The 24298-nt window shown below is 33.8% G+C and overlaps 1 protein-coding gene across 1 annotated transcript; it reads left to right on the top strand.

Annotated features, from left to right (window-relative positions):
- The first annotated feature begins 18229 nt into the window (after positions 1-18229).
- On the top strand, positions 18230-23384 carry LOC111629722 (patched domain-containing protein 3-like). The gene is made up of 4 exons (XM_023373620.1): positions 18230-18738; positions 19243-19724; positions 19799-20128; positions 21261-23384. Exons 1-4 carry the CDS (start codon positions 18230-18232, stop codon positions 22481-22483), a joined length of 2544 nt encoding a protein of 847 aa, XP_023229388.1. The 3' UTR covers positions 22484-23384.
- Positions 23385-24298: the final 914 nt, after the last annotated feature.

Below are 24298 nucleotides of genomic sequence, written 5' to 3'. Positions count from 1 at the left end.
AGTAAAATATTAGCTAATGGTGAAAAACTTGACAAGTGCTGGATGATTTATTCACAAAGGATGCCGTTTACTGCTTTCCGTGTCGAACGTTCGGACTAGAAAACACAAGAATTGGATCCAATGAAGGAGTGTGTGATTGGAAACACTTGGGTGATTACCTAAAGTCTCACGAATCTAGCTGACTGCGCAAAGATTGTATGTTAAAATGGTTAATTTTTAAATTTCGTGTATATCTTTTAAGGCATTTATGTACCTTAGTTTATCATCATTGATAATTTGTCATCGTAGACCGGATGGCTGAGCGGTCAAGATGGTAGCCTACCGCTCTGGAGGACCCAGGATCGAATCCGGCTGGGTTAAGGAATCCTTAGGAAATCTTCGGGGGGTGGTCCGTTCGGATATGTCGGGTCCAGACCCTCACCACCCTGTCGCCCGATTGTGTGCCTTGCCGAACTCTAATGGGCCTGCTATACTCTTATAGCAGGACCATTAGGGTTTTCCCTTTTAATGCCCACAGAGTGGAAAGAGTAAAAAAAATAATAATTTGTCGTCTTTATGTTTGTTAACTTTTATAAATCTTCTAATATAATACTTTAAAACTCTAAATTTATTCATTTATAACTTTTGCATTTCTTGTCAATCATCAGAAATACTTACTTTCAATTCATATACTTTGCACAAAGGAGAAAGGCCTCACAAAGATCTGTCGCCCGGAGCCTCGCAATGGTTAAGGCCGCCGCTGCTCGCGAGGGTGTATTTGAAGAAAAAGTTGGAGTTTTCCGGTTTTCTTGACGTTTGTAACACCTAAATAGGGGCCACTTTCCCATAGAAAGTCCTACCGGGAGGAAGGTTTATGTGGTAACCAAATAAACTTAAACCATAAATTTGTTCTTAACCTGCAAAAAAATTTCAGCTTTCCCCTTCTCGACGGATTTTTCCGAAGCTTTTTAACAGCAATAACACCATCCAGGAAATTACTGCGATTTTTAAAAAAATTTTTAATGCTTATTCCTTTATATATAGGCCTATACGTATTTTATTACACACAGATACATTATACCGTCACTTCGACGCCATGTTTGAAATGCGAAACACCACATTCCACAAAGAGCGCTACCACTATATTTCCGTATTTATGATCATAGAATTGAATATTTGTCTTAATTAAATAAAATTTGAGTTTTACTGATGCATTAAATAAATATATTGGAATCAGTTTGAGTTATAATAATGTCATTTCACTTTCCAACATGGCGTCGAAGTGATGGTAGAGTATACCTAAACATATTGCTCCATCTCTAGTTAAAAGAATTAAATAATTTTTCGAGTCGGAATTACTTTTCATTAAGACATTGTCAGTACATAAGAGTATTATATATGCACTGTATTACTTACGTAGAGGGAAAAATATAGATTCCATTAATTGTTTTTAATAGAGACAGCCAGAAGAGATCAAGTAGTAATATTGCCCTTTCCAGTCTGGATGATGGTTTACACAGTTGATCTTCACTAGGCCGGGTCTTCCCGACATTTTTAAGCCCACGAATCAGTAAATGTCCGAAAATCTCGGGACACACTGTGCCATTTATAACACAGAAACAAAATTCTGTGTACGCACGTGTACTGGCTTGTATTTTGCTTTATCTCAGGATCTCTTGGACTAAAGATTTTGAAATTTGGCAGTAATAGGACGTTAGTGCTATTAAATTCGGTAAATTATGAGTCAAGGGGAGGGAAGAGAGTCAGATGAGAATTAACAAAAATTCTACTCGTTATTAGCATTTACAACTTTTTACAAACTCACCCTTAGGGGCCGTCCATAAATTACGTAAGGGCGATTTCGGCCATTCTAGACCCCCACCCACCCCTGTGTAAGAAAAAGTAATATTTTCTTTTTATCCCCCCTCCCCTTCCTATCTTACGTAATATTTTGGCATGATTTTATAGAAAGATTTTAAATTAACCAAAAAAATGTTTTTAATGAAACCCTAAACACATTAGGTCCAAAATATATAATTATTAACTAGTTAATTAATATGTACTAATATTTATAAAAGACTTTATGTGAACACATTTTAAAATATAAAAATTTAATGAATTCGAATGAACAATTTATTTTAAGAACTTTATTTTTTAATTATTAACAATATTATTATTATTATCATCATCATTAATCAACGTCATTATAATTGTTTTTATATTAATTTTAATGTTCGCAAAAGACGCAAAAAACTTTGTCAGATCGACTAGCTTGAGCATGTGTAAAAGAAACATCATACAAGATAAAACAAGAGAGAATAGAAAGAAACTATATTCCGTTGCCATATTGATTACATCTTGGCTAAGGCCAAGAAAATAAACTACATGCTGCTAAAATGTGTTAGGTGCACTTGGGGACTAAATAATAAAGCTTATAAAACTCTATATAATGGGGCAATACAACCAATGCTACTTTACGCGGCCTCTGGCTGTGATCATGTAACTAATAAAAGTTCAGTAGCAAGTAAATTACTCTCTCTTCAAAGCCAGTTTGACATCAGAATTTCAAAGTGCGGCAGAACAGTTTTTACTAATGCCTCTCTGATACTAGCGGAGCTTATTCCTTTGCCACTATGTATCGTAGAAAAGGTTCTAAACTACTACATCAGAACTACAAACGTCAAGGCTCAACAACAATCTCTACTCCTATCTACGGCTGTTCATACGCTACCACATTGCAATTACCCTACTATCTCTGATCATCATCCTGTGAACAAGGTTATTTGGTGTCATCTGCTTCCTCCATGGATAATCACGCAGACATTAATATCTTCACAGATGGGTCCAAAAGTTCACTTCTTTTCGGCTCAATTATCTGTATCTTCATCCAAACTGACATATTTTGCCAAAAATATGTTAGAAGGTACAGATACCTCCAACATACCTCCATCTATTAAGCTGAAGAAGATGCCGACTACCAAGCTGTTCAGTGGGCCACTTCACTACCAAACGAAACTCTGTCTATCAACATTTACAGTGATTCTCTGTCTGTCCTAAAAGCTCTATTAAATCCCAATTGCAATAGCAATAAAATCGCATATATCCAGCACCATATTAAAAACCATGTAAATAAGATAACTTCTATATTTGTTCCTGGCTATACTGGCATACTAGGAAATGAAAAAGACGACTTTGAGGCTAAGGACACTGATTTGGACTACATTCGCATCCCTCTCTCACGTAGCAGCCTTAAAAATTATATTCGTAACAACGTTATGCAAAAGTGGAACCAGTAAAAGTAGTTAAGCAGTAAAACTGGTAGAATAACAAGACTTTATTTTCCTAGTGTTGAATGCAGGTTCTCATCACTACTTAGAGATTTAACGTTTGCTACTGCTCAACTACTTACTGAGCATGGTAATTTTAGAAGCTACCAAGCGATGTATAACCGGGCAGAAACTGCTCCTTGCTTTTGTGTACAGAAAACCTAGACACCGTCGACTATATGATCTATCATTGTCCAATTTACGATCAACATACACTTATTCTGAGATTAGAAATTTTTACGCTTGGTTTCGGGTGGCCACGTCCACTCGATAAGCTTGTTCAGAAACCACTATTTCATGCTTTTTACAATGATGTTAAAAAATATGAAAGAAAAGACTATTTATAATTTCTGGTTTTACATTTTAGTTTTCACTGAAAGCCGAATACTAATTTTATGCTTACTTTGTATTATGCATTTTGGTTTATGTATTCTTAGTGTTATACAACCCAAAGGAATGGTGCACTTATTCTAATAAAAAACAAGAGAGAGAAACCACCACACGGCCTTTCTCCCATGACAGAAAATGTGTAGAGCGTAAATCTGCTAGCGTTATTACTCTATCACGTCACACGAGACAACCAGCGTTCTTAATAGAAACCGCCAAATTGAAGCCAAATTCAAAACGCCACCACTCAACGAGATCAAAAAATAAAAATAAGAATATTACGTAAGACGAGATCTATTACCCCCTACTCCTGAGTAAGAAATAGTAAGAAATCTTTACCCCCACCCACCCCAAAACACCTTACGTAATTTATGGACGGCCCCTTACCTCGAAAAATAAGGCTTTTACCTGTTAAAATAGTTAATATTATTTTTTTAACATTATTGTTGAAGAAAGTCTCAAACAGATGGCGCCACATAATCTTCCCCTTGACTCCCTGTTCGAATGCTGATAAAGGACTCTGTTAAAAAATACATTTTATCCCTTCCTTTTTTCAATAAGCGATGGAAAGTCAAATTGTAAAATTTTTTAATCAAACTTTACTCAAGAAAAATCCTCAGAAAGAGGGGTGCAAGTGCGCACTGCTCAGCTCCTAAATTCTTCCTGATCTTAAACGTTATCAACCCTGCTTACTCTTCTGTTGCCTGACAACTGATACTTTAATAAGCCAAGGGGAAACGGGCCCATTTCGGTCCTTAGAGGCCCCCTTATGCCATTATTTTCTTTTCCTTTTTTTTGAATAAATGAAACACATAGAATGCTTCTTTACTAATAAAAAGCAGTCCTAAAGTTTTTATTTTCCTTAAAAAAACGAGTTACTTTATAGACGCAGGAATCCCTAAACTTTCTTCGAATCCGAGGAAAAATCCCTAGCCTCACCCCTCCCGATAAGATTAATTAAAATGAAACCCGTTACTTTAGCCTACCCTCGTCATGTTTAGTATATGTTTTGTGCTTTGTATTGTGTTTGTGCTGCGAGTTGAAAAAATTGTAGACAAATACCCACTGTCGTCCGTCCGTCCGTCTGTTGTTTGTCTGTCCTTTAATCTCGAGAACGGTGTTAGATAGATGAAATTCGTGACCTATGGAAGGCGTTGAAACACGAAGCCTCGATTCAATATATACGAACTTCCGTTCTAGTCCGGAAGTCACGTGAATTCAATTCAAACATTTTCCCCAGAATGGAGTTACATAGATGACCGGCTCGATTCTGTCGTTATCAGGAAAAGTATAATGTACAGGAGCAAGACACTACAAATTTGAGATGGAGAACATACATTTTAAATTGAATAAGTTAAGGATATGATTAAAAATTGCAGCCCGTGAAGGTAACGATGTCACAATAAATAATTTCTCGTTAGTATGTGTGTTGTGTTTTGTGTGTGTGATACAAATTCGTGTTTGAACTTCGTAAAATATAAGATAAAATTACTTAAGAAAGTACTCGACATCCGCAAATTAAACTGATATCAGATTATACGTAAAATCTGTTCGGCTGTAGTCACATATTAGTTTAAATGACAATAAATAAGTACTTTGATATTAAGTTATTAATACTTTTTGTACATTAACTCAATATTACAATATTTGTGCATCATATGGTTCTGTAGGGCTTATCACATTAATACAATTTATACAACTAAATAAAGATGGAATACCGCCAAGTATTGGAATAGAAACACACCTTGTGATAGTGAATAAAAAAAAACAGTACAATTTATACAAGTTCGAAATGCATTTCAGGCTCCTTTCACCTCTCCTCAGTTAGACATTCTTTGGTGATATAAGAAAAAAAAAGGTCTATAGAAGGTTCCTCTCTAACCCCCTTACCTTGAAGCCGGCGTAGGGAGAAGACAGAAGTCACCACCGTAAAGTTAAGACGTCCCTCTTCACCCTGTTACATTAAAGCCCTACTTAGTACCTAAATACCGGGCTAGTTATCCATAGAATTTCCTCCCGAAAGGCATCTCCCTAACGCAGATCGACCATGTGTCGCGTTTCCGTATAGGAAGAAACAAACCTAATGAAATGACTTAATAAGTATAAATGCTAGTCATCAACCCCACGATCGTCATCTACACGTCATGGTAACGTCATTGAAGCACGTCAACTCTAACAACCTAAATGCACTAACTGTGTCAATGCCAAATTGACTTATTTATGTTATTCAAGGAGAAAAGAAAATTACATTGTAATTTTTCCTACAATTTTAAAGCTGTTTCTAATTTTTTTTTCCATTAAAAATTAAATTTAAAGCCACTTAGTAGAGGAAAACGTCTCGATAGGATCTCCGGGCTATTGAAATGTCTGCCTCTACTAAGTGGCTGTAAATTTTATTTTCAATCAATAACTTCGGAAAATAACGTTATAAGTTTTAATTTGCATAACATTACCATTTTCTGTTATTATATATTATTAAATCCTTATTGCAGATTTAATAATATATTAATTAATTCTCCATTGTTCTAACGTCGACACACGCGCGCACGCTCGATTTGACAGCACCATTTTTTTTTTATTCGTACTTACTTGAAGGTAGCTTAAAGATAAGATTTTGTAAAGAATTCAAGTGTTGGAGCCAGAAATATTAAAAACTGTTGCGGAAAGAACCATAAAAATTGTGTAAAATTGGGGTCATTTACGTCACATCACCTCTCCACACGTGGTTAAAAAGTTTCTATCTTCTATACTTTATTATATAAAAAATAAAAGTAATTTACAAATAAAAATTTATTTCGTTTTTAAATGGTAAAGCGACTTACGGGCCACCCTGTTCAAAAACATGAACATTAAAACTAAAATGAGTTGTGAAACAATGCCAGTGTGAAGTATTGTTTTACGTACAGATTCATTTTATCTGTGCTCACAATAATCAACGAAACTCTCATTAATTGTTGATATAAATTATTAGTTAATTGTTATAAAGTGTCCATGGTTTGAGTGAGTCGGAAATCCATACTTGATAGTTTCAAAGTGTGTAGGTATAGGCCTACAGTGGTGGAGGCAATCGTTCACCTGTGACATATCGGATAAAACCACTGATAACGAGGGGTTCGCACCTCATCGTGTTTCCCAAACTTTTCGAACTACCGCTCTCTTTTAGTGCATACATTTCTTATATGTTTCGAAGTGAATTTTTGTTTCTCTTTTCTTCCAACACCCTTACCTTCTCTCGCCTTCCAGAAAGACTTCTCTCTTGAGTGCTCTAAAGGTATCATTTGGGAATCAATGACGTGGAGTTTTTCGGGTTTTTTCACGTGTCTAATCAGTACCTAATTAGGGGCCAATTTTCCATAAAATTCCTCCTTTTGTCGGATTGCCCTCTTGTTGTATACCGTCAAACTAAGAAATTATTACTTAACGATGCTTTCTTATTAATAAATATTCATTTTATACTATAAGTAGAAGTTTCTCTTATTTCTTGATGAGAGATCGCAAAAATAATATATAATCAAACTAACAATAGAGAAGTAATACACGATTTCTTATCGTGTTGGCGATGGTCTGTATTTCCGTGTGATGTAATAATAATTGATAATGCAGAATATATTAAATTTAATGACGAAGGCTTACGTTAATCACACGTAAAATAAAAAATCAAAATTTAGAATCGTATAACAATTGTCCATTAAAACTTTAAAAAACTGGTTTAGTTTGTTTGAAAATTAAATTTGTAACGACTATTTCGTGTGCCATAAAAATGTTTAATGAGGTTTTCAGTGTTTTCTGTATTGTCTTCGTGAGCAGTTCCTCCACAATAAATATCATAGCAATTTTTCTCTTAATTTTAAATATATACTCAAACCTCGATATAGCGCCTCCGAAATTAATCTTAAATCGAATCCGGCGCTAAACCGAATAACCTCAAACAATAAAAATTAGTTGAATTAATGAAAGTCACATACAAACATGAGATTTGATAACTATAAACAATGTACCAATGCATGGTCATGCATTTGGTAATTCTCAGATAATGAAAGATGATAATAGTTATTTATGAGGAACATCCTTCAAAAGCATTCATAGATTGTACTAGGGAAGCGTTATATCGAAGTTCGACTGTGTATAATGTAAATCATTGCAGTCGATCGTGCGTAAGAAAACTGTAGTATGTAAAAAATCTTATATTCTTTTATTTTTATGAAACGGAAAATTAATACGGAAATTCCATAAAAAATTACGAATTTTCTCACAAAAACAATTATTTAAAGATAATGGTTAACTTAATAACGGGCAGCTTATTTTCCTTATACCCATTGACGTGAATCTGACGTAGAGTATAGCTGCATTATTGGGTGCAGCTCGCGGATCCTGTTTATAATATAATTATAAGACGATTCGAATGAATATTTTTTATTCCAGAAATTGAATCTTCTACTTGTAAGAAGCAATTAACCTTGTTGAGCACTTCAGGTATGCATTTCTGTACTATATCTATAATGATTATTAATTTTTTTGATTTCTACTACATTGTATATATAAGGGTATCGATATAAATCCATTAAAAATGCGACTTATGTTAGGGAATTTTATTTCTCTAGCTGCTTTGTACAGTATATAACGGAGGGACGGTATGGCCATCGGTCAAAAAATCACCCCTCCAAGATCGTTACAATTTTAGACTCGGGGACCTTAAAACGTCGAGAAATACAAAAGAATTTGGGAGTTTTCTGTATGTATGAATGTTAGTGTGTTGTGGGAGCACAATTTTGTTTACGCACTTTGAAGCTTAATAACTCCTGTGCCTTTTGTCAAAATTTTCTGAAATTTTACAGGGAGGTTTGTCCATTACGGGGATTGAAGCTATTAAATTTTGGTGGTTAAAGGTAGAGGGAATGAGCAGATAATGGGGGTCGTATATCACCAGTACGGTCAGACTTCATGACGATTTTACTCGTTATTAGCATTTACATTTTTTTATAAAACCCAACTCTACCCTCAAAATTAAGCTTTTCGCCATTTTATAATAATTAATAATATAAAAAATTTTTAATAATAAAATACGTACACTTAATTTTAAGTGATTTTGCAGGGAAAGACTTGCTGGTTTTTTATTACTTGTGATAATATAAAATTATTTGAATCGTTTATAATCGATATCTTTATTTTATTTCTTAACAACCCAAAAACCACCCCGTACGAAGCATCACGCAGTCATAGCGTGAAAAGCACGCGATCGGAGCACGCAAAAGAGACATCGTCTACTTTTCGCTTCACTAAAACTAAGATGGCGATCTTAACACCAGTCAAATTTACACGTGCACAGGTTCCGTGAAATTCAACAGCAAATACATACAAAATAATCTCCAAACAACGGTTTTTTGGAGTTATATTTTGTATATAACGGATTTTTTATGCCTCTGTAAAGTCCGTTGTTCACAAGTTTGACTGTATTTGTAGGAATAACCACAAATGTGTAAAGACCTGTCTCTGCATATGTCGTGTTTCGAGGGGTTTTAGTTAGATTTTCTACCTAACTTTGAATTTATAATGGATTGAGAACTCTGGATTTGGATTATTAGGCTACAATTTGTAAAAATTGTAGACCTATAACTTCCTACTCTCGTCCGTCTCTCTGTCCGTCCTTTCCTAATATAAAGAATATAATTAGATAAACACATAAGGAAAGCTTAGGGGCAGGAGGCCCGATTAACTATACCAGAACGACCGGTTCGCACCGGAAGTCACGTTATTTCAATTCAAACATTTTCCCCTATAAGAAGTTAGATGAAGACTCCGTTGCTAGCAGGAAAAGTATGATGAAGACTGCTAATTTTATATGGAGACAGAGGCGTAGCTACCGTGGAGCAGTTGGACCAAACTGCTCCAGGCGCACGAATCGTGAGGGCGCCAAGTTATAAAAAGCAAACTAAAAACTTGTAAAAACATTTGTAAAAAATTTACGGATGTAATAATTAATCAATTAACTATTAGATTTGAATCCGTTCGACAATTATGTACACTTTTCAAGTACTTTTCGCCTGCATATCTTGTCGCGTCATTTCATAAAAAGTATTCTGGAACAATCAGAATTGTCACAATCGTTATATGGACCTCAACTGCTTCGATTTAAAATGTGTTTTTATAGTCAGGTAAAAAAAAATTACTTCTTTATAAGCGAAGTTGCTAAACTACTTTTATTTCACATCGCAGTCACAAATAGGTTCTCTGACATTATTGCAGCATGCTTCATTTTTTAACTTTACGGGCGACGACAAAGAAAATTTTCAAAACTAAAGTTAATCAAAGCTTATTTAAGAAGCAGCGTGTCACAACATCGTCTTAACTCTGGTTACTATTCCCAGGGGCTGATCTACATAGAAACTAATAGGGCTTAAGCACAAAAATTGAATTATAAATTTTTAATACTTTTTCATTAATTAACAATGAGCATTTTATCGTTTAGTAAAAAATAGTTAATATTAATAATAATATCATAATGGTAATTTATAGTATTATTTGTATTAACAAAAAATGGGTTCCCATTGGACTTAAATAAGCAGTAGGCTTCGAAAAACTTAGATCCGCCCTGACTATATCAATTGAAAAAACAATAGCTTGTCAATTTGATCTGAAGAAAGTGATTGATCGATTTGCAAACGAAAAAAACACAAAACAATTTTGAAGTTTTTTTTAAATGTATTATGTATTTCTTATAGAACTAAACTTGCCTACATTTTGTCAATACAGTTTATATAATATGTAGTAAATATTATTAGGTACTCAGTACTTAAAGAATTATATTTTGTTTTGTTATTATATTTATATTAGCAGATCAGCCCGACGTTGCTCGGGCAAAAAGTAACGATAGCAAAGATTAAGATTATTACATTACAGATTATACTCGTTTTCATAGGGTAGTGTGCAAGAATTAGGTCCCCTCTTCCGAGATTAATTAGAGAATTTTTAGATAGTTCTAAAAATATGCTCGATTTTTCGCAAAAACACAAAATACTGCATCTAAAATACTACAGTAGAAGCTAAGTTTTTCAAGGTAATCCTCAAACGTCTTCGTCTCCACCCGCGAGGGAAATTTCGAAAAATCCCTTCTTAGTGTGTATTGGCATGGCATACCCTAACCCTAAGATTTATTAAATTGAATATCTTATCGTTTAAATGCCTTGAATCTCAAATAAATTGTTATTAAATAAGGTTTTAAATCGAAATAATTAGATATGTTTTTAAATTAAATGTTAAAAATAAATTTTGCGAGACATCTTCCGAGGAACAAAGGGCGCACCGATTCGAATTCGACTTGCTCCAGGGCGCTGAATATGTAGCTACGCCACTGGGTGGAAAACATATATTTTAAATTAAATAAATTACCTCTCCCTCCCTCTCGAAGGCCCTGGGCCTATAGATACAGTCCAAGTATAAATGACGTAACAACAGCTTAATTTACACGCTGATGTACTGCATATGGGCACTGTCGACTAGGCAGAGATGTATTAGTCACATCATAGCTCTTAGCTACAGCTTCTTCTATATGACAGATAGGCATGTGGGGAAGAGAAGAAAGAATATTTAAATTTCTAGTAACCCATAATACTTCAGAAACTTCACCCGTAACTTCAGGTGTTAAGTGTCTTCGCTATTTATTTACTGCTGTGAGATTTCGTTCCATACACTTTGAGCTGTACAAACTACTCCTTTCCTAATTAATTTTATAAAAGTAGAGAAAGTATTTAATACTATGTTAACGGCTTAAATTTTAATATAAGTGCCAGTTTAATGTTAATACATTTTAGAAGTCAGTCGTATATTTAATTAATGCATGGGGTAAACAGGAGTACAACTGCCTTCCAACTTCGAGCAAAGCAATAAAAAATATAAATGTATATAATTATATATACATATATTTATGTATATATTTATATATGTTATATATAGAAAATCACACACAAAAACGTTCAGCGATGGCAACGTTGTTGCTTGACTTGCCCAGCATTCTTTATAACAATTGTTTAACAATTGCTACCATTACCTTTACGAGTCTTCGAATCGGTTCTGGATATATTTAGGAAAAGGGTGGTGAGGAGGTAGGGTCCACATCTCTCAAACCAACGGTCTGATTTTCCTGAAAATTTCTAGATACATTTCTCCATAATACAGAAACCTCCGTCAGAAACTTCAGAAATTATGGACAAAAAGGCAAGGAGTTATTAAGCTTCAAACTTGGTGAAAAAACCGTGCCTCCATACACACCCTAACATCCATACTCAGAAAATAACCTTAAATGTTTGCATTTCTCGGTGTTCCCGAGTTCAAAAAGTATATAATGAATATATAAAAATATAAATTAATAAAGCTGATAAGAAAAAACATAAAAGAAAAAATTAAAAATGAATTAAATTGATTATGGCATTATTTTATCCTGTAAGGATATTGTTGTAACAGTTTTCCTAACAATAATTCCCCGAAAACTGACTTATATAATTGTTAAATCATAAAAACACATTTAATCTTATGCGATAGTGTACCCATTAAAATGATATAAAATATTTTTTCTAACTTAATTTTCCTCTTAATTTGAAAGTGAAGGTCTATTTTTTTGGATAGAATAATTATTAGATAATCTTTACAATTAATTTTCTGATAGGGGTTGATTACAACTAGGATTTCGCAACCTGTTTGCTAACGACCTCCAAAGGGTCGTTAGCAAACAGGTTGCGAAATCCTAGTTGTACTTATCGACTATCTAGTTGACTAATCGACTTATCTGAAAAAGTTTACTGCACTCGCGTGTCTGCTGATTATTATCGATGTAGCCTACAGTGACGAGTTAACAACCACCTGGGCCTCTAAGCTGCTCTTTAGAAAGGCTTCCCTACTTTCCAACTCCGTTCCATCAGTTAAATCACTTTTTTTTGTCCTCTGATGCCCTTCCTTCCAGGCCCCTAGCTTTAATCATACCCACTTTCGTTTTTAGGACTTACTACTCATCGTTTTTTTTCCTCTCCTTAAAGCCTTACGATTCGATTTCAAATCGTGTACACCCAAACCTGTATAAAGCGGACTCGTAAGGTACCGAATGTTTTTCCGGTTTGGCAAGTTCCCGTTTCGAACAGGTTTTTCTTTAACACAGAAAATCGCTGCATTTTTAACCATTTTTCCCGTTTAGGCAAGTTTTTGTTTTATTAAGGTTCCGCTTCAGACAGGTTTTACCACATTTATTTTCTAATAATTTTGTTTTTTTTTTACTTTGAATTTTATTACTAAAGCTTCTTGGAATTTATCACTCACATCACCTGTTATTAGTAGGCAACAGAGTATGTGCAAAGTGAAAGGGGAAGAGAAATTTTATTGTTTGAATGAGTGACTTTCGTTTCTGCTAGGAATGTCATACACAATACATAATGGAAAAATACATCTATTAATTTTAGTAATAACTTTTTCTGAAGAAGATAGAAATCTGCACGGTTTTATTTTACTTTTAAATAAGTTACTCAATTTTATCATACATAACTTTTATAGAAGATAAAAATGAAAATACTTGTTATTAATGAAAAATTTATCCTACTAGGTCGTGTTTGTTCGGCTGATTGTTGAGCAAACAGACGATTATCGAAGTAGCGCTACATNTCATTCATTTAACTTGACAACTGTTAAATAAATACGACAGAAATGCAATTAGTTAACACCCGAAACTAATTAATAGACACGAAAATAACCAAAGAAATAAATTTATACAAACAATAGGCTCATCGTAACGTACAGTACAAGTACTTTGACCTTCCTCCTGACTTTTAAATAAGTTACTCAATTTTATCATACATAACTTTTATAGAAGATAAAAATGAAAATACTTGTTATTAATGAAAAATTTATCCTAGTAGGTCGTGTTTGTTCGGCTGATTGTTGAGCAAACAGACGATTATCGAAGTAGCGCTACATATATTATATATACAGTATAATACTATACAGTGTTAGGGAAAGTAACTAGGCATTGAGAAATCGCTATAATTTCTGTAATAATAATATAATCGTAATAATCTTTATGTGTTCATATATCACTATCAATGAACTTTTATAATTCTTGATGGATGCTGTAAGACACTGACTGAAAGTAGCTAATATGATGGTTCACCGCTTTGTCTGTACGGGAGCAAGCGCAGATTGTTGCACGCTATGAGATGCGAAAATCAGTGGTTGCTGTGAAGAGATGACGGCGTACGGTGAAGAGATGCCACCGTACAGAAGCAATCGATAATTGTCATTCGAAGCCAAAATGGCCACAGGTCTGGCAGAAAAGTGGCCGTTAATCCACGTTACGATCTGAGAAAAACGTGCTGTTGGTGTATGGCATCAGTACCTATATTGAATTATAAGACATGCACGTATATTTACGTGTAATAAGATACTCTACATTTCAAATAATTTTCACTACTTTTGCTTTAGAACTATAGAAATTATAACAATTTCTCAATGACTACTTATTTTCCACCCACACTACATATATAAAATTAATTGTATTTATTACAAAACAATTTCCTTTCAAATAAAAGAAATTCTACATCTGTCAATTTGGAGATAACGAAGTATACTAAAATTTAACATCTGTGAGCAGTGACGAACCCAGAGGGAGGCCAAGGGGTCCTGGCACCCCAAAGTAAAAGTAAAACAACACTTATAAATTTTCGTGAAGGCTTATTGTATTATATATATAATTACCCTTTTATTGTTTGCAAGCGTTAAAACGTTAATTAAAGGATTTAAACCAGCTTCGTAACTTTATAATGACAGCTTCTATTGTTAGAAAGTGACGTGTTTTCCTCCTTTCAAATGTTCTAATGCAGTAAACAGGTATCATTATGCCCACGAGTTGCGTTGCGGTATACAAATCTCTGTTACATTGTTACGTGATAATTGACGTCATACTTTACGCTTTTCGTTAATTATAGTGCATAAACCTATTACCACACAAATATCTGTTGACGTCACCTACTAATAGTTCTTACTTATGGTTCTTTTAACCTCACCTAATTGCCTTCAGTCAATGACGCAAACGTTTAAATATTTTCATTGACCAATGAAAGTTGCACATCAACTAAGTCTTATTTTCGTGTATTCAAACAGAAAATGACGAAAATTCCGAATAAAATGCTGTGGAAAACCAACTTTTAGTTTAAATCTCTCATCGATAATCTTGCGACCACAAATGTGATTCGTACTTACGTTGAAATTATGTGAGCCTTCAATCGTTTTAAGCACCGAAAAAAGTCGACGTCACTTACGAAAATGCTGTCACTTACATTTTTCTACTCTACGTGCAACAAAATGACATTAATCGACGCCATTTTGTTACAAAATTCAATAACCTGAGATTTGCAGATGACACAGTTATCATTGAAGAAAGTGAAAGAACAATTAGAGAAAACATTACATCTGCTTAATGAAGAAGGAAAAAAGATATGGATTGACTATTAATAGCGAAAAAACTAAGACAATGATATTTGGTGATAACAACATGACAAGAAACATCCTAGTAAATGGGAAAGAAATTGAAAATGTAGAAAGCTTTACATATTTAGGAAGCAAACTAACCTATAATTTGGATTGCAAAAAAGAAATAGAGATTAGAATAGCCAAGGCAAAAACAAATTTGAAAGCAATGGACAAAATCCGGAAAAGTAAAGCAATTAGTTTGCAGACAAAATTAAAAGTATTGAACACCTGCATCTTCCTCTGCATGCTTTATGCCTGTGAGACACGGGTAATAACAAAAGATATGGAAAGAAAAATAGTAGCATTTAAAAGACACTGTTACAGAAAGATCTTTCAAATAGGACGAATGCAGAAAGTCACAAACGAAGTACTTTATAATATGATATATATGAAAAAGAATCTCTTACAATAAATTATACAACGAAAACTTAACTGTTCGGACACATCACAAGAATGAATAAAAACAGAAAAATTAAGACTTTAGTCTATGGTATTATGGATGGATCCAACAAAAGAGGCAGACCATATAAAGAATGGATTGATGACGTGAAGAAGTGGTGTGGAGCAAATGTACAGGAATTGAGAAAATCGGCAATGGATAGAGAGAAATAGAAGAAAATAGTGGAAAAGGCGTCAGACACCAACGGGCAATGATCCCAGGTGATGATGATGATTTTGCTACACTTAAGAACTTAAATCCAGTTTTTTATATGTTAGATAACAGCAGAAGGCTTACTTTAACTAAATCAGAGTCAAAAGCACTGTAGTTTTTTTAGTATTGTATTGTGTTAAATTGTATATTTTATAACTCATTCATTTAACTTGACAACTGTTAAATAAATACGACAGAAATGCAATTAGTTAACACCCGAAACTAATTAATAGACACGAAAATAACCAAAGAAATAAATTTATACAAACAATAGGCTCATCGTAACGTACAGTACAAGTACTTTGACCTTCCTCCTGTTAAACACTATATCGAGGTCATAATCGTGTGTTCACGCTGCAACACTGGCACCATCTGGTGAGTGTAATGAAAACTATGTTTGTATACAGTATATCACGAAACGAGTTTTTCACGAAAAAAATATGTTAATGAACTTCTGCATTATCACCAGAATTATTTATTAAAACACTATACTTACTTTTAATTTCATTGTATATAATCAAATACCGTTTATCCGGATTGGTTTCAATAGTCGTTTCTCTTTTTAAATTTTTATATATTTTGTAAGAAAATTATTAATTTCTGCGGTGTTTGTCAGATCATTGAAACATTATTTAAGATCTTAAATACTGTATTTACTCGCTTATAAGACGATCTCGCATATAGAAGGAGGTGTGTGACTTTAAAGATCAAAATAAAGAAAGTTAGATTTATTAATACAATTCTAATTTTATTTCGTTTAATCACAAATAAAATATCAAATGCGCGTAAATACACGCATTAACCCACAGAAATGACTTGCATTTTAAACTTGAAGGAAAAATCTTGTAAAATCGACAACACAATTTCTTCGTGTAAAGCTGGACAATCGGAAACCTTTTATGCCAATTATTAACAGTCGAATCCACTCTCCGTCGATTACACTTATGACTTTCTCCGAATTCCGATTTCCAAATAATCATCTGTTTTCACGTGGGAATAGATTAAAACTTATATCGGGCTTCCGTGTGATTTTGGAATTCAATTCAAAAGCATTGCTCTTTTTATTGCTATTCATCTTTACTCCTGACATTACACAAGACTCAAATAAAATACTTTTTTTTAAACCGAGGGTGAGCATCCGATAAAAAATGCGAATACAGTTTACAAAAATTATTGGAAAAATGCAAAGAATCCTTCGCACGCGATCTAGGTTTTTGAAGCAGTGAAAAATGAATAAAAACCTCGTCTTATATGCGAGTAAATATGGTATGTACCGTATTTACTAGCAATCTGGTGTTTGCAAAGAGTGATTTTTATGTTCCTTCTTACTAGGTACTGTACAGTATTTTAAACACATACAGTGAATAGTAGTCATTTTCGTTTTAGTAGTTATATACGTATACTTTCAGTACTTTAGGGCAGTGTTTCTTAACAGGAGGCCGCGGCCCCCTGGTGATCCGTAAGAAGTTTGCCGGGGGGCCGCTAAATTACGCAAAATTTCCTTCAGAATATAATAAAAAAAAATTGACGTATAATCGAATGTCGTATTAGAAAAGTGAAATAAGAAAGATTGAGTTTTCGTATTTAGTTTTTTTTATTTATTTCTTATTTCTTCCTACGTACAACTTTGTTAGTACAGAAGAAATAAAATGTAAATATGCTACTGACACCGCACTATTCACTTCTTTTATTTCAAAGTAATTCTAAGAAACTATTAATGCTTGGAATTTTGGATACAAATTTGTGCAGAAAATCCTCCCCTGTTTTCAGCAGCAATGCAAAATTTGCTGCCTTTCGCAAGTACGTATTTTCGAATATTTTTTGTTTTTTCTATAAATTTTTAAATGTTTCTTTGTTTATTTTTTGTTAAAAATTAATGAGTTTTTATGTTATGTTAAGGAAAGAAAATTTCAATTTTCGTATATTTTCTACAATAAAATTACTCAAGATTGGTAAATTTAGGTGACTATAATCAAGAGTTTCAGTTTAGCTTTAATACAAAATTTAGGAACCTACAAGAGGTTTCTAAATTTCGGAACAGCAGTATGCCTATGTATTAAATTAACATAAATGATTTCATAGCCACTTGTGGACTAAAAAAAATTCTGACTATATATATATTTCAATTCCTGATATCTTAATCTATATATAAAATGACATGCTGTCTGTTTGTATACTTCCTACACATTTCAAAACACCGACCTTTCCAAATTTTTTATAGTTATTCTAGGATCCTACATAGGCTACAGCTGTAAATTTGCAATCAATAAAAAAATAATTTTTATTAATTTATTACACTTTAATTTACTGCATTATTTTAATTAAAATAATTTCCTGCATCACGAAGTATATTCGAAATTTTAATCTTTGCAGCTTCGCCATGAAGCACAGTTACGTAGGAAATGCATTATCAACTACGTTCTACAAAATTGGATACAGCATCGGCTATCGTCCTCAAGTGTACATTGCAATAATGTTCCTCATAACATTTATTCTAGGAATTGGATTTATAAACATTTCTTTGGTAAAGGATCTAGAATATCTGTTTTCTACTTCCGTTTCTAAAAGCAAAACGGAAAGAGATTTCATAGAGCGCGTGTTCCCGAACGAAATAACCACAGGTGACGAATACATGAAGCTCACGCAATTGGGTAAATATTGTGCATTTATGGCATTACCTAAGGGTAACGTCAGCATGTTGGACGAACGAGCCATAGATGACGTGTTAAAAATAGACAGCATCACGCGTAACATCACTTTCTTTTGGAACAATACCTTCGTCGGATATAAAGATCTTTTTCCTAAAGCCAGTGATAAATACGCGCGTAACATTCTTCTATTTTTGAAGAGAAATGTCAAAGGAATTAAACAACGAACGGTCTCCTTCAAGTAAGTTATTAAATATAATTACATTATTAATCTATCGTTACGAAAGGAATCATAAAATTAAAAAACAATTAACTTGGTGTATTTCAATTGTTTTCGAACAATTGAGTGGTACCCCAATTCAGTAATTTTCTATTGCGGTACTCCTACTTCTTTTGGAACTCTTTCCTCCCCGTGGCCACTGAGAGGACTTTTTTTTAGAAAGGCCATGTTTTTACAGAAGCCATTTTATGTTTTCGATCACGCCCACATTTAGGGCCCGACGTATCCGGACGGACCACTCCCGAAAAATTCCTGGGGTTTTCTCGACCCGTAGGCCGACACCTTTTCCGCTGGTCTTCTTTATACACTTTAAGCCTGTATACGTATTAATTAGTTTAAATTGTATACGGTGTCTTCAGAAAAATGGTCACAAAGATATTAAAATTAAAAAAAAATAAACTGTTTTTGTAAAATTATGGTTAAAAATTTTAAGTTATTTACAATTTTCAAATTATTTTTCTAAAGGTACCCCATGGATATAATACAATTCAATTTCATGGCGTTTGCAATAAATCTCGGAGGTGTCAAGGTAAACGAGTCCGGATATTTGGAGGATTTCAGCGCGATCCGTGTACTCTATTTGATTAACAGCAGAACAAAGGAAAAGAAGGAATTGGCATTGAAATTTGAAGATTACTTTAAAGAAATTATATCGAAAGTCACTTTAGAAAACATTAACATTCATTTGGTTACTTCGCAACTCATCGACGACGATGCCAACGATAATTCTAGATTAAGTTTATCTCTACTTTATATTTACTGCCCCTCGACGATATTATTTATAACATTGTCATGCATTTCATCGGATGCCGTATCAAGTAAACCATTAGCAGGTTTAGGAGGATATTTGAGCGCAGCACTTTCAGCAGGGTCAGCTTTTGGTTTGCTCCTGTGGTGCAAAGTGGAATACATCGACATAAATCTATGCGTTGTATTTATAGTATTAGGTATATTTTAAAATATTTTCCACATATAAGTGCTTTTTTAAAATAAATTTCATTAATAAATTAAACTTTTAAAGGTATAGGATTAGACGATTGCTTCGTCTTGATCGCTTCTTGGAAGAAAACAAACGTTAAAGATCCCGTAGAGAAAAGAATGGCCGAAACGTATTCGGACGCTGCAGTTTCAATCACTATCACTTCGTTAACTAATATCGTATCGTTTGGAATTGGAATCACTACGTCATATAGAATAATTCAAATATTCTGTTTGTATAGTTCGGTGTGTCTGTTATTCGATTATATATATCAAATATTCTTATTTGGAGGATTTCTGGCTTTGGATGGATACAGAGAAAAATACAGTTTGCATTGTTTGTTTTTAATACCCGTTAAACCGAAAATATCAGGTATGTAGACGTTTTTTTAGCTAAAATTTCACTTAGTATAAAAATACCGCCATCTCTTGTTAAATATAACAACTATAAATAGATAAATTAAAATTAATTTTACGATATTCTGTAAGAAATATTTGGAAATGAAAATGAAACTGTATTAAAAGAGTTTCGATTACTTTTAAATATTTAGTTTGGCCTAGGGGCAACGCAACTTGAGAATAATCCGCCAAGAGTGTGGACCTCCTAGCAAACTTTTCTACGGGTGAAAGACAATGAAAAATACCCGGGATTATCGCGAACATCCCGTATGTTAAACGTAAACCCAGGATCAACTCGCCTTCGTATTCAGACATTTATCATTTTTGGTATTAGGGTTTAACCAAGAAAAGTTTTTGGTCCTCTTTCTTGTCATTTATCTTTTCCTTCGTTGTTGTTGGTTAAGTTATCGCAACGCGACGCTTGAGCGATGCCTTCCGGGAGGTCTTTTTAAGGGAAACTGGCCTGCATTGAGACATTACAGACGTGGATAAAACCCAGAAAACTCCACTTGGCCAGCCCGTCCAGGCGAGGCGCGAACACATGACCGAACTCCCAGTTTCCAAGGTACGAAGACCACTTTGCCACTGGTGGGCGCTATTCCCTTCGTAATTAATCTAGTGAAAGTGTACTTGAATCTTCTGTAAATATAACCAGCATAGTTAATCATAGTTGAACAAGCCCAATGATTTGACGGTCGGATGGCCGTGCCGTGCGGTTGGAGTGGCAGGGGCACCCGTGATCGAATCCGCTCTGGGGCACCCGCGGATCGAATCCGGTGGATCGAAAAACCTCGTAAATTTTTCGGGAGTGGTCCGTCCGGCTATGTCGGGTTTCTTACCGCCCGGCAGCCATGTTGCAGGTTCTGACTGAGCCCATAATGGCTTGTTAAAAAAAAGGCCATGCCCACAGAGCAAGCAGAGTCATTTGTATTCGTGTGTTCTGTCTGTTATAATTTCAGCATTTTTAAGAACAGCCATGTAAAAAACAATATGATAAATGAATAAAAGTGACGTAACCTATAAACATTAACGTTATAATTGCTTAATCGACATAAATATACAAAATATAACACTAATTTTAACACTTTAATGTTTTTCTTTTTCAGGAAATGAAAATTTCGATGGACACGAAGATGAGAAAACAAGCAGTGATACGGTCATGAAACTTTTTAGGGACATCTTCGGAACATATCTTGGAAAGTGGCCTGTTAAAGCAATTTTTATCACTATATTCATCATTTACGCTGCAGTTTCTATGTATTTTATGAGCCAAATTAAGGAATCTTTACAACTGCAAAATGTTTTCCCGAAAGCTTCCAAATCTTTTTCTTACTTGAGAATCCATTATAAATATTTTAGCGATTATCCACACGTCATACAAGTCGTGTTTAATCAAACTTTGGACTACTCTAATCTAACAGTACAAGAAAATATTGAGAAAATTCTGTCGGATTTCGAATCTTCCGAGTACATATCGGACTCTTCGAATACAATATGCTGGTTCAGGGAATATCATCGGTTCATCAGAACGTCTTCACTGAGATACCTTATCGAAAACTACAACATAAACAATTCCGTGGATTACATAAACGGGTTGAACAACGTGTTCTTAAAAATTAAATCGTATCGGGTATTTAGGAATGACATTGTATTTAACGATAAAAACAATAAAATAGTTGCCTCCCGGTGTTTCCTGGTAAGCCAAAACGTAAGAAACTCTAACGCAGAGAAGTCCATGTTAGAAGGTTTAAGAGAAATTGAGAATAAGGTACCATATTCTGTATTCGCACACAATATGTGGTTCCCGTTCTACGAGCAATATTTGGGCATGCCAATCTTTTGCGTGAAAAACGTAGGCATCACTGCTCTAACCGTTACATTTATATTTTTCATATTTATACCGGATTTAATCTGCACCTGTATTGCTGCAATAACACTAATCAGTATACAAATAACCACAATAGGGTTTATGAGCTTTTGGAATGTCAGTTTCGATGTTATATCAATTATTATCCTAGCTATGAGTATTGGAATATGCATTGACTATACAGCGCACGTAATGTACGCTTACAAAAAAGCCAAAAAGTTAAACCCCAGTGATAATATTAAAGCTACATTGCATAGTGTTGGATACGCCATCATTCAAGGGTTTCTGTCGACGATTATTGGTGTTTCGATATTATATTTTGGGCCTTCTTATACATTTGTAGTGTTCTTTAAAGTGGTGTTTCTAGTTATGATTTTTTCGCTTTATCACGGTTTGATTTTAATACCCATTATCCTTAGCATTGAAGAATCATTACGTTCTTACTGGAAGCGTAGAAATTAGGTGCATAAGATAATTAAAAATCTGTGGGCCAATGGCCATAGGTTACTAGCCTAGTTACTAGTCTTTGTCGAACATCGTTGAATGTATACGAGCGAAGGACCGATATAATTTTCACATTCGTGACACATAACTTCCAATAGGCTAGTCTATCCACCTTTATTATCATTAATCATTTGTGATCTGCCCTAAAGTATAGAGCAAATTCGGAACTTCAGGGTGACTTTCGCCGAGACTTGAAACAGTGAGTTAAAGTGTTCTTGCTGGAAGCTAAACATTTTGCAAAGTTAAATATTTATTTTATACTCGTTTACTAAAATTAAATTTCTAATTTCAAAAGTTAGATGTATATGTGTTATATAATATAGTATTGTATAATACAGTATAACCTCCAATTTTGGGAACGAAATTACCTTCAAACAAAGGCCATTTTTTATGTTCCCATCAGTAGCCTTTTACTTTAATTTACAGCAATAAATTTGCAGATATTTTCATTTATACTGGGTTTGTTTTGAAGAAAATCGTTGTACAGTCACTGTTGTAAATACACAGTTTCACGATTGCATTTTCTCTTTTTATTTTTTTTTAACAAATAAAAAATGTAAAATATTTCTTTATTACTAGAAAGTCTTAAAGACTTTATTTCCTGTTAGTAAAAGTAACATTGATTTACAGGGGAACTAGGAAGTCACTAGGAACCTCAAAATTTTTTCGCACCCGAGAAAAATCCCCGACTTCCCCAAGAGCCCTACATATTGCTACACGTTTTGATACGTGAATGTATTGTAAAAGGTTCTGCAATCATTCCTTCAGTTAACTAAATTCTGTATGTTTGTTCGCATGTTATTTAACGTATATATTTGGATTAATATTAAAATTATTTATATGTAATTATTTTTTTCTCTCCGTGCTGCAATTGTTTCGAGTTTATTAAGGAAAAGAAGAATTCAAGATTACAGAACTTGTAGTGTTGAATTCTTCTTTTCGTATAGAAATACAGTTGTAAAGAACGTGTATAAAATAAAATGTATCAATTTTTCTGCACAGTTTTTCAGTTTTAATTCATAAAATAAATATTTTAATTCATCATTAAATCACTTTATTTATGGGCATCAAAATTTATTTAGCTGTTATTTTTCGATCCAATTAACTTACGTGAGGTATGAATGATCAATCACATAAATAGCATCAATGTAGAAAAGGCCTACTTACCATAATTCTATTTATTTATTTATTTATTTATGTGACGTTCCGCCTTGTGGAAACTAAGAGGGCCTTTAGTTGTAATCGTGCCCATTAGGGTAAACAATGGAGATAGCCGAATTTTCTAAGGCCCACCAGTGGCCGAGTAGATAAAACCATTTGTAGTTTAGGGCCTCTCCAAAGGGAGTTTTCTGGATTTATTCCTTGTAATATTTAAATAGGGGCAAGTTTCTTATGGAAAACCTCTTGCTAGGCATTCCATCCTCGGCATATTGTCCACGTGTCAGTAACCGAATAAACCAAACAATTGGTTAAACAAATAACTGGTAATTTAATAAAAACTAGATTAATTAGAAATGCTCACTTGTTTTCCTGATTAGATAAAGCCCACTTAATGTTGGGTAACAACCAATTTTTACAACAATCTACCGATTTCTGGTTTAGAATCTTAATGACAATAGCTACGAGAAGAACGTAATTGGGCATGTTATCGCTTCTAAAATTAATTTAAGTGCAATTAAACAGTAAAATAGATTCAAGAGGACTAATCTACATCAAATCAACTTCAAAATCACGTATAAAAGGTAGCTGTAATTCATACGAAACGAATTAGAA

The sequence above is a fragment of the Centruroides sculpturatus genome, unplaced genomic scaffold (assembly GCF_000671375.1).
Source record: "Centruroides sculpturatus isolate CEXI.00-Female unplaced genomic scaffold, Cexi_2.0 scaffold482, whole genome shotgun sequence".
NCBI lineage: Eukaryota > Metazoa > Arthropoda > Arachnida > Scorpiones > Buthidae > Centruroides > Centruroides sculpturatus.
The sequence above is the reverse complement of the archived record's forward strand: the minus strand, read 5'-3'. Positions and strand labels throughout refer to the sequence as shown.

Bases quoted from the DNA above. Each gene is read 5' to 3' on its own strand.
- LOC111629722 (XM_023373620.1), top strand. From the start codon at position 18,230: ATGAAGCACAGTTACGTAGGAAATGCATTATCAACTACGTTCTACAAA. The intron at 19,725-19,798 runs GTATATTTTAAA...AAACTTTTAAAG, and splicing joins CGTTGTATTTATAGTATTAG to GTATAGGATTAGACGATTGC. The intron at 20,129-21,260 runs GTATGTAGACGT...TTTCTTTTTCAG, and splicing joins CGTTAAACCGAAAATATCAG to GAAATGAAAATTTCGATGGA.